Source organism: Leptinotarsa decemlineata, unplaced genomic scaffold (genome assembly GCF_025532065.1).
Source record: "Leptinotarsa decemlineata unplaced genomic scaffold, Ldec_3_MD MMD2_tig00002974_RagTag_RagTag, whole genome shotgun sequence".
Classification (NCBI taxonomy): Eukaryota; Metazoa; Arthropoda; class Insecta; order Coleoptera; family Chrysomelidae; genus Leptinotarsa; species Leptinotarsa decemlineata.
This window is the reverse complement of record NW_027412578.1, coordinates 9,239,742-9,254,842: the sequence shown is the minus strand read 5'-3', so window position 1 is coordinate 9,254,842 and position 15,101 is coordinate 9,239,742. Positions and strand designations below refer to the sequence as shown.

General features: G+C 37.8%; 1 protein-coding gene across 2 annotated transcripts in view; it reads left to right on the top strand.

Moving 5' to 3' along the window:
* Positions 1-15,101, top strand: part of LOC111504894 (probable E3 ubiquitin-protein ligase HERC1) — a 64,474-nt gene that overhangs the window by 37,874 nt on the left and 11,499 nt on the right. For both annotated transcript variants that reach the window (XM_074177408.1, XM_074177409.1), the window contains exons 14-19: positions 1,357-2,706; positions 6,695-7,243; positions 8,003-8,554; positions 9,939-10,544; positions 11,293-11,643; positions 12,521-12,915. In XM_074177408.1, coding sequence (XP_074033509.1) covers positions 1,357-2,706; positions 6,695-7,243; positions 8,003-8,554; positions 9,939-10,544; positions 11,293-11,643; positions 12,521-12,915 — 3,803 coding nt within the window. The remainder of the gene's footprint in view (positions 1-1,356; positions 2,707-6,694; positions 7,244-8,002; positions 8,555-9,938; positions 10,545-11,292; positions 11,644-12,520; positions 12,916-15,101) is intronic.

Genomic DNA, 15,101 nt, shown 5'->3' with positions numbered 1-15,101 from the left:
TCGCTTCCTATATGCGTAACTATCAGACGACTACCTTTTCCAGATGGCTGTTTTAACCCAACTGACAAACCTTCAATAAAGGCTTGTCGTGCACTTGTTATATTACCATCCTGCCATACTTTTTTGACCGTATGTCCTTGGTTAACCCATGTCTCGTCCATGAAGTACAATTTTTTTTTGAGCTTCCGAAATTCGTCAATTATTCTTAGATAGTTTCTTCTTCATGCTATTATTTCTTGACGTTCAATGAGAATGCTTTTCCTGTCAACTTTTCCGTACGTAAATTTCATTTTGTGTACAAGTTTCCTAAAAGTTTCTCTACCCATTTTTGGGACCAATTCATGATCGCTAAGTGCCTCCAGAACTGTTTGTAGTGTGGGCAGCTCATTTCTGAAAAAGAAACTGTGAATAGTTCTGTGTATACTGGTTTTGGCTTCTTCATAAACTGTGATTTTTTTTCGTCTGCTACTAGTTTTTGGCGTTTGTACGTCCCCATGAATTTCTGCCTCTCTTAGTATTTTGTAAATCGATGATTTTGGTACACCGGTATAATCAGAGCACATATCAACTAATTTTTCTTTTGTAATTGTGGAACTTAATGATATAGAAATGCCCGGTTGGTTATTCGGAGGTACACACGTAGAATTACAGCACATATGCACAAAGTCATCTTTTGGTAGCTGATGATCTCTTTCAAGACAGTGAAATACTCGCAGTACAATTTGTTTTTCTCTTACTGACCGAGACTCCGACCGTTTTACCTTTTTCGACGTGGAAGGCCCGACCATGTCTCCCATTTTTTGAGTAGTTTGAGAACGTTGTAGAAATATAATTATGTAACGCTTAAACACTTATTAGCACTATTATTTTCACCAATTGTTATCACAACACGTCGATTGCTGACTAACTTAACTGTAAAACGTACAATTCACGCTGTATAATTCACAAACCAATGATACGCTCATGGCTGCAAGTACATTAGTGAGGATTGCAACGATGAGATGGAAGTTACGGTAAAGTGACAAAGACAGAAATATCGTTGCGTACAGCGTTGCCACTAGTTGTAATAAATATCTAACACTATACAGAAAATAATGAATTTTAACTGATCAGTAATCAGGAAATGTATAAGTATTACTCATTACAAGCTCATTACTGATTTTTGTCATAAATAATACCTTTCAATCGTACTAGTATTGTGTATTATCTATAATTTGCCACAACCTACAACTCTACTGCTTACTATATTTTGATTCTGCTATAAACTGGTAACGTAAAATTTAGATATGACAACGCGCTTTAGTCTCAATCATTATTGGTTTTACTATAGCAAATTGACTATACCTAACTTTCTAGGTCTGGGTCCAAGAAGGCGCCCTTGTCCTACGGAACTGCGTATCTTTTTGGACCGAGTGGATAGAACTTTAGTAGAGCGTGTGAGAGAAAGGCAACACGTCAGAGGGGAAGGTCACCCTCTATTGAGGAACTCGTCATATGAGCAAGATGTCTCAATCGTCCATAGTAGGACAGTGAGTTCAATCGAAGAACCACAACAGCCACAATCAACCAACTCGTCCTTCGTAGACGCAGAAAACGCCCGCGCAACGTGTACTAACTACACGAAACCACCAACATATAGTTTCCCGCAACAGCCGGGCTGCGGACAACTCTGGGGGCAAGGGGTGTGCGGTTACAACACTGACGGCTCGTACACTCTGTGCCACAAGTGCAAGAACAAGGACTCCCCAAAAACCCGTTCTGATAACTACCTCCATCGGCAGGCTCCCGACATCATTTTCAACGAAGACGATATATCCGAAGCCGACATACAGCAGGTGAAATTCACCGTTCCCGATTGCGAAGACATCGACAAGATGAAAAGTTATTTTGGAATGCACGAACTGAAGGTGGAGAACATCACTTTAGAACGTTTCGACCCTCTAGGATCTAACGCCGTAACGCGCGTAACAAACGACGTAGCAGACGAATCCGAGGCTAGGGTGAGGTACGTCGGTAACCAAGCTATCGGTCTGTGCTCGTCTGTAGACCGCATCCTCGCCCTCAAACATTTGACCATCACCATGCACATCTTGTTGTCGAGGACGGTCATCTTGAAAGTTTTATCGCTCTTGTCCATGAGTACAAACTACGTTACTTTGGTGAAATGTTTGGACGCGATAGGGTTGTCCGACGTCAAGAAAGTCGTGCGGCTGATGACCCTCACCGCTATGAACCGCGTGGAAATCAACGACATCCAAAACATTCAGGACCTGCCCAACTTCCCGAAAGGATTCTCTCAGTTGGTAATGCATCAGTCTAGCCCGGTCAACTGCTGTCTGAACTATCTCAGCGTCATCATCGCAGCTTTGGCTCAGAACGAGGTGAATTCTTCTAACCTTGTCGTGAACATATGCACAAAAGATCTGATCATGTCTGCTTTCGGGGTGTCTGTGCCGAAATCAGCTTTCGCGGTAACCCAAGCATTGGTTAACATTCTTTCGACACATGGTGGTTGCGCTTTGATGGAGATCCCCAAAGATGAAGGTGTGATTAGTGCCCAGCCGGATGGTTACGACATCGGACCTCTGACGCTAATCAATGCTCTGTCGGCATTCATCATGTCTAATCAGGTAGACCCGGCCAATAAACAGTGGGCAGCTCAGCAGCTATTCAAGTCATTAGCCACCAAAGTGCAAATGATGTCAGGTAAGTGTTATGATGATGATAATAGTTTTTTATTTACTTTTTCATTATTCTATTTAGCAATCTCTAAAGAAGGTTTGTTCTGATTTTCATTTTCAACATCTCAATCTATGTTTTTCAGCAACGACTTTCAGTATTTGTTGTTTGAAATTTTGATAAAATTAAATATTTTGTTTCAACAGCCAAAATTTTTTGTTCATAGTTCAGTTCTTGGTTGTCAACATTAACAATTTTCATATTCAAACTCAATTTGTGAGAATTTATCTGAGAATTCAACAATATAATGTCATCAATCATGTTGTTGTAAATTTATTTTTGTTGTTAGAAAAATAATGTGTATTTTTACCTTTCATGATTAATAACATATATCCTCCAATATGAACATGTGTTACTTTTTCACATCTTTTACTTAAAACTTAAAGGATATACTGTGACTTTTGTTTTTGTTCATGTTAACCAACAATATGGTAGACCTAAGCCAAGAACAAGCATACTCATAAAATCACTAAGTTATAATATATCTTGTAATGTAGTATTATTAGCCCTGAAAAATAGGACAGAGTTCAACTAAAAAAAGTCCAAATGCTGTCCAAATTTGCAAATCATTATTTTGGAGCATCATTTCTGGAGCAGGAATTAACCTCACTGAACATCCTACCCTTTTTTCGTAGTAGAAAATAGGTTTGATAAATCGTTCGTGACGATTGCGGACTCAGCTGAATATTCAAAAAAATAGATTGTGAATTCTCTGTTGGATTAGTGTTTCAATTCTGATTAGACAACCATCTTGAAGACACGAAGTCTTTGTTGTTTTTTAGCTAAAAGCTTCAATGCAATGTGCCCCGCGTTGGGCGCCCTTAGAAACAGTTTTTTTTTTCAATCTAATAATTTTGTGTAGTTCATTCATCATAATAATAACACATATGGATTGGAAATACAACATCATAGGAAATATACAAGTAGACATCCATTTTTTATCAATACTACATTCCTCAATTTCTCTCGTGCGTTTTTTGGTTCAAATAACAACAGCAGATAAGTGTACAAAAATAATTTAGGCAAACGTTCATTGATTCAGTTCGGTTGCTTTTGAAATTATTTCAACTTTACTGTAAAAATGGTTTATTCCATTCCTGAACGAGTTGAAATTGTTAAACCTTATTATCAACATAATAGTTGTGCTAGACATACTGCTCGCCTCTTTAATAACAGTCATTCCGGGAAAAATGTGAATGATTCGTACGTTGCCAAGTTAGTCCAAAAGTTTGTCGATACCTGATCTGTCTGTAATGTGAAACACCAGCCACAGAAACCGATCAGAAATGAAGCAGTGGAAGTCGCTGTTTTGGGACATGTTGAATTGGATCATACTCAAAGTACCCGTCAGCTTGCTGCAGCCTCAGGTGTCTCTCGTTCGTCCATAATACGGATATTAAAAGCCTATAAATTTCATCCGTCCAAAATGAATTAGTACAGGAACTCAATGAAGATGATCCTGATAGAAGGCTGCAATTTTGTGAACAACTGAGCCAGCTACTAATTGATGATCCGCACCTATCATTCAACACGTGCTTTTTCGATGAGAGTACATTTTTTTTGAATGAAGATGTGAATAGGCATAATTCCGAGAGGTCCATACCCAGTACCCTCAAAAAATCAATGTCTGGTGTGGCATTTTAGGTGTCATATCGTAGGGCCACTTTTTATTCCTGGGAATTTAACTGGTGAGGTCTACCTGAACATGCTTGAAGATACAATTGATCCTCTCATAACAGAAATAATTAAAAATGACCAAAATCATAATGATGATCGGCTTCATTTCCAGCAAGATGGAGCACCTCCTCACTATGTTGCTTCGGTAGAGTTTTTAGATGACCGGTTTCCTGGACGGTGGATTGGAAGGAGAGGCCCCATCGAATGGCTTGCCAGGTCACCTGATTTATCGCCTTTAGACTTTTTCCTTTGGGGATACTCGAAAAATAAATGTTTTGCCACGCAGCCCGAGTCCATAGAAGATCTTCGCCAACGAATTACAGCAGAGTGCAGAAGTATAACACCTGATATGCTACAGAATGTTAGGAATAGATTTGAACAAAATCTGTATTATTTTATGGAAGCAAATGGGCCACATTTTCAGCACTTGCTGAAGTAGGATTCTACTAAGTCAATTACACATTTGAAAGTACTGGGTTGTAGTTGTATTTTTTCATAATACCTACATGTTTGAGTGAAATACAACAAATTAGGTATCATTGGAAAGATAATTTTGTGCCCTTTCAAATGATATATCACTCGACCGCACTTTCCATTTAAAATTTTAGGGTTGTTACTCACCCTCGCTAGGGGATTGAAGGCACAGATAGAAAAATACATCTAAAATGTGTCCCCCTCAAAAGCAAAATTAACCTGTCCGAGCATTTTTGCGTTAAGTTACAAAAAAAGGAGAAAAGCAAGGTGCATACTTTTCGTTGGACCATTCTGTATAAATATACGAGCATAGAATCACATTAACATGAAATATATAACGGGTGATTTTTTTGAGGTTAGGATTTTCATGCATTAGTATTTGACAGATCACGCGGGATTTCAGACATGGTGCAAAGAGAAAGATGCTCAGTATGCTTTGACATTTCATCATGAATAGACTTACTAACGAGCAACGCTTGCAAATCATTGAATTTTATTACCAAAATCAGTGTTCGGTTCGAAATGTGTTTCGCGCTTTACGCCCGATTTATGGTCTACATAATCGACCAAGTGAGCAAACAATTAAAGCGATTGTGACCAAGTTTCGCACTCAGTTTACTTTATTGGACATTAAACCAACCACACGAATGCGTACAGTGCGTACAGAAGAGAATATTGCGTCTGTTTCTGAGAGTGTTGCTGAAGACCGTGAAATGTCGATTCGTCGCCGTTCGCAGCAATTGGGTTTGTGTTATTCGACCACATGGAAGATTTTACGCAAAGATCTTGGTGTAAAACCGTATAAAATACAGCTCCTGCAAGAACTGAAGCCGAATGATCTGCCACAACGTCGAATTTTCAGTAAATGGGCCCTAGAAAAGTTGGCAGAAAATCCGCTTTTTTATCGACAAATTTTGTTCAGCGATGAGGCTCATTTCTGGTTGAATGGCTACGTAAATAAGCAAAATTGCCGCATTTGGAGTGAAGAGCAACCAGAAGCCGTTCAAGAACTGCCCATGCATCCCGAAAAATGCACTGTTTGGTGTGGTTTGTACGCTGGTGGAATCATTGGACCGTATTTTTTCAAAGATGCTGTTGGACGCAACGTTACGGTGAATGGCGATCGCTATCGTTCGATGCTAACAAACTTTTTGTTGCCAAAAATGGAAGAACTGAACTTGGTTGACATGTGGTTTCAACAAGATGGCGCTACATGCCACACAGCTCGCGATTCTATGGCCATTTTGAGGGAAAACTTCGGAGAACAATTCATCTCAAGAAATGGACCGGTAAGTTGGCCACCAAGATCATGCGATTTGACGCCTTTAGACTATTTTTTGTGGGGCTACGTCAAGTCTAAAGTCTACAGAAATAAGCCAGCAACTATTCCAGCTTTGGAAGACAACATTTCCGAAGAAATTCGGGCTATTCCGGCCGAAATGCTCGAAAAAGTTGCCCAAAATTGGACTTTCCGAATGGACCACCTAAGACGCAGCCGCGGTCAACATTTAAATGAAATTATCTTCAAAAAGTAAATGTCATGGACCAATCTAACGTTTCAAATAAAGAACCGATAAGATTTTGCAAATTTTATGCGTTTTTTTTTTTAAAGTTCTCAAGCTCTTAAAAAATCACCCGTTACAATCAAAATTAAATTTGGCTAGTTACTTGGCAATACAGTATATTATAGTTCATTCTAAGTTACAACATGCCCTTGTGTCGGACAAAGAATTGTTTTTTTACTTAAAGAATTACTATTTGAAGCACTTGTTTCAAGAGAATAGATCAAACTATTTCTTTTTAGGATTGAAATCGGATCAAACCAACTTTGCCGATTTATCTTCCTGCATGCCCAAACCGAACGTTACCCACATCGAAGGGCACGACAACAGGGTGTCTACTCTCGCCTGGCATGAAAAAAGTCAAGTTCTAGCTTCAGCTGGTTACGACGGCACGGTACGACTTTGGGCCATCAAGCCCAAAAAACAGCCAATACTGGAGTCTACCCTGGTTTTCCATACTTCGGTCGACGTATTTGGTAGCGAGCTCCAAGGCAGGCTTATTGGTCATTTGCAATGGTCTCCAAATGGAGAATTTTTAGCGGCCGCCTTGGATAATTTCGTAAATGTCTGGCCTTTGAAGAAAACGGAAGACTCCAACTGCTACAGCGATTGGTTCATAGAGGACCAAAAAGAGTTCATAACATCGATGACCTGGGCTAAAAACAAAGCGGAAGCCAACCAAGACAAGGATTATTTACTTATTGGTAGGATTGATGGATCTGTATCAGTGATTACCATCCAAAAGGAAAATAGAAATGTGAAAACTCTGCAGAACGTTTCGTTGACAAGAGGTGAGTTATTTGAAATAGAATACAATTCATTCACTACTTTATGATAACAATACATTTGTAGCAAGTCGCTTGAATGGTAAAAGCACCAACACTGACATAAAAATTTGGCAAGTTGACTTGGGTGTCACACCAATAGGTGGTTCCACTTATGTTTCGCTTGCGTTTACACAGTTATTTTTATCAAGTACTTTTCTTGGTTATTCACATTTTGTCTTCAATCGAAGACTGCCTGCCCGGTACTGACGATGCCCAATAGGCTGAAACAGCTGTCTACCAGTGGCTCTAAAATTGAAATCAATATGGAAATGATCAGACAGTTGGGGTGTTTTTCAATGTCGATTGCTTTCCGAATTATCATGGCCTGTAATTTTTTTCTGTCTTGGTGTTTTCTAAGCTTATTGTGTGGCCTGTTTCCTGGTGGTGTTTGAAAAGAGATGATGCTGGTTCTGATTTGCGAACAACTAGTTCATGTTCATAGGCTCTGTTGGAAATGTTTCTATTGGTCTGACCAATGTAAGTTCTGGGGCAGTTTGAACATGGTATTTCGTATATGCTCTGTGCAAACTTTGAGTAGAGCCTAGATGGTGACAGCACGACCAGCTGTCGAAAGCGCTCGCATATAATTAAATAGGAGTTATAAAGCTTCAAATCCTTTTTGTGGCTTATATTAATATTGAAATACTGAAAATAAAGGAAAATTAGTTGCATCATTCAATTCATCAGTTCAGACAGAAAATAATAAGTCATTTCCAATTTCAGCGGTTGTGCATATTGATTGGCATCAAGAAGAGGGTCCTTTTGCCATAGCCTATCTTGACGGGACTCTCAATTTAGCTTGGATTGACAAGGAGAATAGTGCTCTTACCTGCAAAGCCCACGAAAATACGATAACAGCTCTCAAGTGGGGTCCCGGAGGCACTTTGCTTGCTACTTCTTCGATCGACATGACCTGCAGAGTCTGGAAACTTAACTATGAGAGGCTGTTTCTTCTCCACACGTTGAGGCAGTCTTATGAGCCTGTCAGTTTGGCATGGTCACCTTTAGTGGGGACAGGAAGCGCTCCTTTTCTTCTAGCCGTCGGTAGCAGTTACGGTACGGTGAATGCGTGGAAGTTTTCTGATGATGAAAATAATGAGAATGAAATCGTACCAGAACTGGCGTTGAGCGCTCAAGGCCATTCGTATAACAGCGTTACCAGTCTTAGCGTCGACAGTTCTGGATTGTTGCTTGCAAGTGGGTGTTTGAAGGGGCCCAGCGGAGTCGTTAACATTTGGTCGTTGCATGATGGCTGCCTTGTTCACACTTCAACAGGTAAGTTGGTATATTTCAGTTTATTAAAATAGTGAAGAAGCTGCTACAAAATTCCATTCAAAGTAATTCAAGTGTCAGTGTAGTTTCAGAAGTATTTGTCTAGTGTGTATGTATACAAGATAAATGATTATAATAATAACAATAAACTTCATTTTCAAGACAAATACGTTCGTTGAATAATGTGAAATTCAAATGATGCTCAAGCTAAGTTGAACGAGTTTTAATTTTCTTGCAAATCTGTGTTTTTGAAGCCCATATCAAAAGAAAAGGTACAAAGAATCATATTATAAATCCATGATTCACCTTAAAAATCAGACACTCGTTCTTTCTGATTTAATGAACAATTCACATGAAACTTTAGCTTTCACCCCATCTTCATTTCACATCTCACTCACTACGAATAAGTCTCTGAACTACTTCATATACATATTGAATTTTTTCTCGAAAATACATGTAAAAACATTTCCAATATATTACAGTGAAATTATGAGTAAATGACAAGAGAATCAACATAGTCATCGGGTTTTTATGAAATACAACAGTAATGTTTTGTGATATAAACGTGAATTGATATATTGTTAGATAATTTATAAAATATTGTGGTTCAGATTAACATTTTGGAACAAAACTCTTTTGAATGATGGACCTGAGTGGCATTCACTTGTAAAGCCAATATAAACATTTTTTGAAATATAATAATTCATTTGATACAGATAATTTCATTGCATTGAATCGATTTAAAATTTTTGTCCGACAAAAATCCTAAAAATTGATGACATATTGATTAGATAAGTGAATTATGGGGATATTTATATTCGAAATGAATAATCAAATAAATCGACATACTTATAAGTCAGTGTTGCTGACTAAGATGGCATATTTCCAAATATTTTTATTAATATATGTAAGTAAAACTGCAAGTAATGAGGTCTGAAGCATATGCCCCTCCAGTAGGTCAGTACGTTAGGCGGGGATGAGAAGGGCAAGCAGTGGCCCTTTCCTTTATTCAGAGAGCTCGCGGAACATAGTTTCCGCGCCGATTCCGAGACTTACTCCTTGTAAATAGATATTACATTTTAATTAATGCTAGTAAAAAATAAGAATAAGTTAATAGTCGACATTTTTATATCACATAATTGAATACCGGTATGAAAACAAGTTTAAACAATTTTTTAAAAAATCACCCCCCCCCTCCTGGACCCGCCAATGTTCGGATAACTGTTGATTATGTGCCACTAAACAAGCCAATTGAGTTGCATTTCGCTTTTTGAATGACCTTGAACGAAACTAAAATCCCAAATGAAGTACATACCTAATTTTGTTGCAGAACCACTTGAGTTCATCTACTCACAGCAAAATATTTTATACATCTTCATTATTTCAGGAAGTGGAGGAGTAAATTCAAACGGGATGTATTGGTTGAATGACTCTTTGGTTATAGCATTCTCAAAATCGAAATCCGTATGCATTCTTGACTACAGTAAAGAGGATCTTTCGAAAAATCTCCCTCTAGCTACCGTCAGATGCGCTCTGCTTAAAAAAGGTATCAGAGGCTTCAAGTTCGCTCCGTTCTTTAAAATCTTTGCGTCTCTGCTCCCGAGTATCCTACAGAACCAATACAACGCCGAGAAGATGCCTGTTCACACCGGGGCCCACTTGATGCACTCCATTTACCTCAAAAGCCTCGCCTCTGTCGCAGTTCTTCTCGAACTAGACAAAGTGATTTGTTTCGAGCTGAAGCCTTTCAACGATAAGGTGGAATCAAAGGTGATCCCTCAGATGCACTGGTTGCACACCTTCAGTCTCACGGCGAAAATGGCCGACAGCTTGATCAAAAGAACAGAGATGCCAGAATCCGTCATCGGTTTAAGTCCAGTTCGCGATAAAGATGTCATGCCGTCAGCCGCACAGAACTTTTTTTGGACTTTGAAAGAAGACGAACAGATCATGCAGTGGGCTTCGCAAAGGCCGCAAGATTGGCAAATTGGAGGTAAGTGATGTTTTTCGGTCGTTATTTAGATAGATGTACTAATGCTTAGCGTCTGTTTAAAAAAAATCTGTTTAAAATCTGTTTTTTCGTTAACCAGCTGTCGCACCCCTACTAACGACAACCCTCAGAAGTCGAAACTTGTGCGAGCTAAGGATTAACGAGGTCGTACCTTTTAACGTGTGATTTCTAACACGGTACATACTGGTACATATTCTTCAACTGCAGCCTGTTGAGAATGTTGTTGGATATTGAAAAGGAAAAGTTGATTTGATTCAAGTTAAAATAACTCTAATATACACTACATTATATTGACATACAACTGCTATCATATTGTTACGTTTTTCCCCGTGGATTGACCAATAATTGACTACACTGAATAATGAAATTTAACTTTATTACACTTTAAACACAACAAACACTTCAACTAAAACTTCAACTATTATTTGAATGTCTATCTAGACAAAGTCATTTACAAATAAAAAGAAGAAATAACGATCATCTTTAGATATCTATCAATATGATAAATTGTCAGGTAGGAAAACTAATAACAATTATAATCAGAATACAGTAGACGCACAAATAAATCAAAGAAAATTAGTTATATTTTCATCATACTAGTATAGTATATGGAAGATTCCCACATAAAAATATTTGAATGTTTTAATAGTGTATGACTTGCCATAAATTTACATTATATTCAAAATGGTCAATAAAGTACTCTAGTCTATTCTACTCTTACTGGTTCTAGGTAAATGCAAAGCTTATCTGTGGGGTTCCGACAGGCATGGCCAGCTGGCTGAATTAGGGTACAGCGCTTCTGTGCCTGCTCCTGTGGAATCCTTCTCGACAGCGAGAAAAATCATCTGTGGTCAGAACTGCACTTTTGTCATCGAAGCTAATGGAACTGTGTTATCGTGCGGTGAGGGTAGCTATGGGAGACTTGGGCAAGGAAATTCTGATGATCTACACACTTTGAGCGTCATTTCATCATTGCAAGGTTTCGTTATCACCGATCTAGCGACTTCTGTAGGATCCGACGGGCATAGTTTGGCACTAGCAGAGAGTGGTGAAGTGTTTTCATGGGGAGACGGAGATTATGGTGAGTTCATGGCTTAAATTACTTAGTGCAAACAGAACTGTTATTCAGTCTTTCTGTGTCATAACACACGGTTGAAGAATAGTGTATTGTTCAAAGTGCAAGGATCCATGAATATCATTGTGGAAATTCAAAAAAATGTTATGGCCGGTTAAATTAATACAAATTATGGCAAACAAATGAGAATTTGAACTTCCTATGTTTTTATACCACTTTCATTTGTAACTAACATTACTGCAGTTTCGTCTCACAGGGATATTTTCATTCTGCCAACGAATACTGACCTACATTCGTAACAATAAAATGAAACAAAACCCATGGAACATAAAATCAGAAGAAATCATATTAATGTATTGAAAAAACACACTGTCAGTGTGTTTTTTTTTTAATATGTTACAATGGATTTACAATGGATATAAATGTACCAACTCGTGGGAAAACTAGTGGACAATTTTTGCGCAGTTTCTAGCTCGTGAAAGATTCAACATTATGCCTAGCTATTGAAAACCATAAAATCTCATAATATTTACAAAAATCACGCCAAGAATTGGCTACACAGTACTGGCAGAAACACCTTGGAATATCTCATAAACTTGAAATTTTTGCAATTGCAAAGATAATAATGAAGCCAGCTATTTCAAATATGATCATTCACCTGAAGATGACTCACAAATCTAAATGAAACCAATCAACAAATTATGATCATCTACTAAATTGTGGCCGTTCACCTTCCATTACCATTGACCTAGTTCTTTTTTTTGAATAAGTGATTCAAATAGTCCCGTATACAGTATTCTTTCATTAGTTTTAATAAGTATATTTTCATAAGTAGACAACTAGAAAAGCCCTCAAGCCCAAGCCAATTGTGTGTTTGTTTCAGGTAAATTGGGACACGGCAACAGCGACCGTTTACGCAGACCACGTCAAATCGAAGCTCTGCAGTTCGAAGAAGTGGTTCAGGTAGCATGCGGTTTCAAACATAGTGCCGTCGTTACGAGCGACGGCAAACTGTTCACTTTCGGAAATGGCGATTACGGCAGGCTCGGATTGGGATCGACGTCTAACAAGAAACTTCCAGAACGCGTGATCGCTCTAGAAGCATACAAAATCGGCCAGGTCGCTTGCGGACTGAATCATACAGCTTGCGTTTCGGTGGACGGAATGAAAGTCTGGACTTTCGGCGAGGGGGATTACGGGAAACTAGGATTGGGACACACGACCACCAAGTCGATGCCGCAACTGGTCGAGACGATGTGCAATATAGGGATCAACAAGGTAAATTGATAAGTTGGAGAACATTTCGAACTCACAGGGCCAGCTTTTATTTAATTATGCAATTGCTTTTTGGGGTGCATGCAATAAAAATTTATTACAGATGATCCAAGTTGTACAAAAAAGAGCCATTAGAGCCCTCTTCAAGATTAAGAGTCGCAAATCGTGCAAAGAATACTTTAAAAATCATCAAATCCTCACAGTGATCTCTATTTTTATATTGGAAACATCTTGTTTGATTCATAAGCACCGTGATCTATGTAAAGGAGCGTCATCGTCTTACAATACTCGATCTTCCCAAAACTCGACTCTTATGTTGCCTATACCCAAAAGTCGCCTCGTAAAGGACTCTATTATATATAACGGCTTGAAAATATACAACTACCTTCCAGCAAGAATTAGGGAAATCAAGAATTATAATAGATTCAGAGGTAGTGTGAAGGTTTTACTCTTTGATCATCCCTTCTATAGCTTGGATGAATTTTTTATAGCCAAATTATCTGAATGAACTCATTATCCATATCTGTCATTGCTGAGGCTCAATTATGTGAATATGTATGTATGGATGGGTGTATATATATATGTACCATTATTTACTCTAATTTGATCAGATCCTGTGTTTATTTGTGTTTATACATCTGTAAGTGTTATTTTAACAATATTTTAACATATATCCATGTACGACAACTGACTTTGTCAACAAGAATTGTATTCTTTCGACAATAAAGCATATTCTGATTCTGATTCTGAATTAATTCATCATCAACATTTCTCTATTTCAAACTGATATTGCCAACCTTTTTGCTAATCAATTTTCTTTCGGATATACAAGTCAGTCTTTACATCCTTATGATACCAATATTACATCCATGGTTAATGTAATCACATTGAAATCTCTAAAATTTACGAAAAAGTTTCCGAACTTAATATCAACAGAGGCCCCGGTCCTTATGGAATTTCTCCAACTTTTCCTAAATAATTTAGCTTCATTTTAGCTCGACCATTTTTCTATATACTCGTGATGCACTGTTTGGAACCTTTGGTGTAGTAATGAATATTACTGGAGTTTTTTCCCAACACCAAATCGTTATTTTTAACACCTCGACACGTGTTTTGAACACCAAGTGATCATCTTCAAAGAGGAAGATTAAAACTAGAAATTATTGCGAAGCTGACCCTATTTATGCTATATAGGAATCCCATTCAGGTAAAACATCCAGGTGTACCACCCATACAGGTATACCAACCTAAATTAATTTTACAATTTTGCCTTATCTATTATTTTACAATATATGTTTTTATAAAACAATTTTCAGCAATATAAAAATTAATTTCACAATATTGTCTATCCAAATTTATTTTTGCAATGTGTCCTTATGTAGTAATCAGTAAACCCAACAATATTATTTTATTTTAACAAGCTATATAGTATGCTCTTTGGTATAGATCCATCATCGTTATTCATAATATTATTGTGTTTACTTATTTCTACACTCTCATAGGCATCGAGTTGCCTGTTGTTGTCTTGTCTAACTAATCTTAATGAACTGAAGTCTATGGAATGGTTTTGTTGCAAAATATGATGGGCGACTGCTGATTTTTTAGGTCTTCCATATTTTAAGTGTGCTATGTGTGTGCTACGTGAGCATCATTTTTGATTACCTTACTTATGACTGCTCCCCAATTATAGGGACCCAACAATTCGAATTTACATTCAAAAAGTCAGCTGAACTGGGCCTGATTACCTACGTTGATTCTCTGTCTGATGCTCTGTCTAAGGGTTTGCAAGTTGACTCTGTGTACACTGATTTCTCCAAAGCTTTTGACAAAGTTAATCATGAGCTATTGATCCATAAACTTCGTTTATAATGTGTTGATGGGCAAATATTGCAGTGGCTCAAGAGATAGATATCTTATACAAAGAACCCTAATTGTTAGAGTTAATCATTACTATTCTCATACTATCGCAGTTATATGGGTTGTTCCACAAGTTTCACATTTGAGACCACTGTTGTTTAACCTTTTTATCCATGATTTAATCAGCAGTTTCCATGAAAGCGAAGCTTTGCTATTTACTGACAATTTAAAGTGTTTTAAAATAATTAAAAATGAAGGTAATACATTGTGTCTTCAAAACGATATAGATTGCCTATCTAACTGGTGTTCGCAAATTGGTATGTGTTTGAATG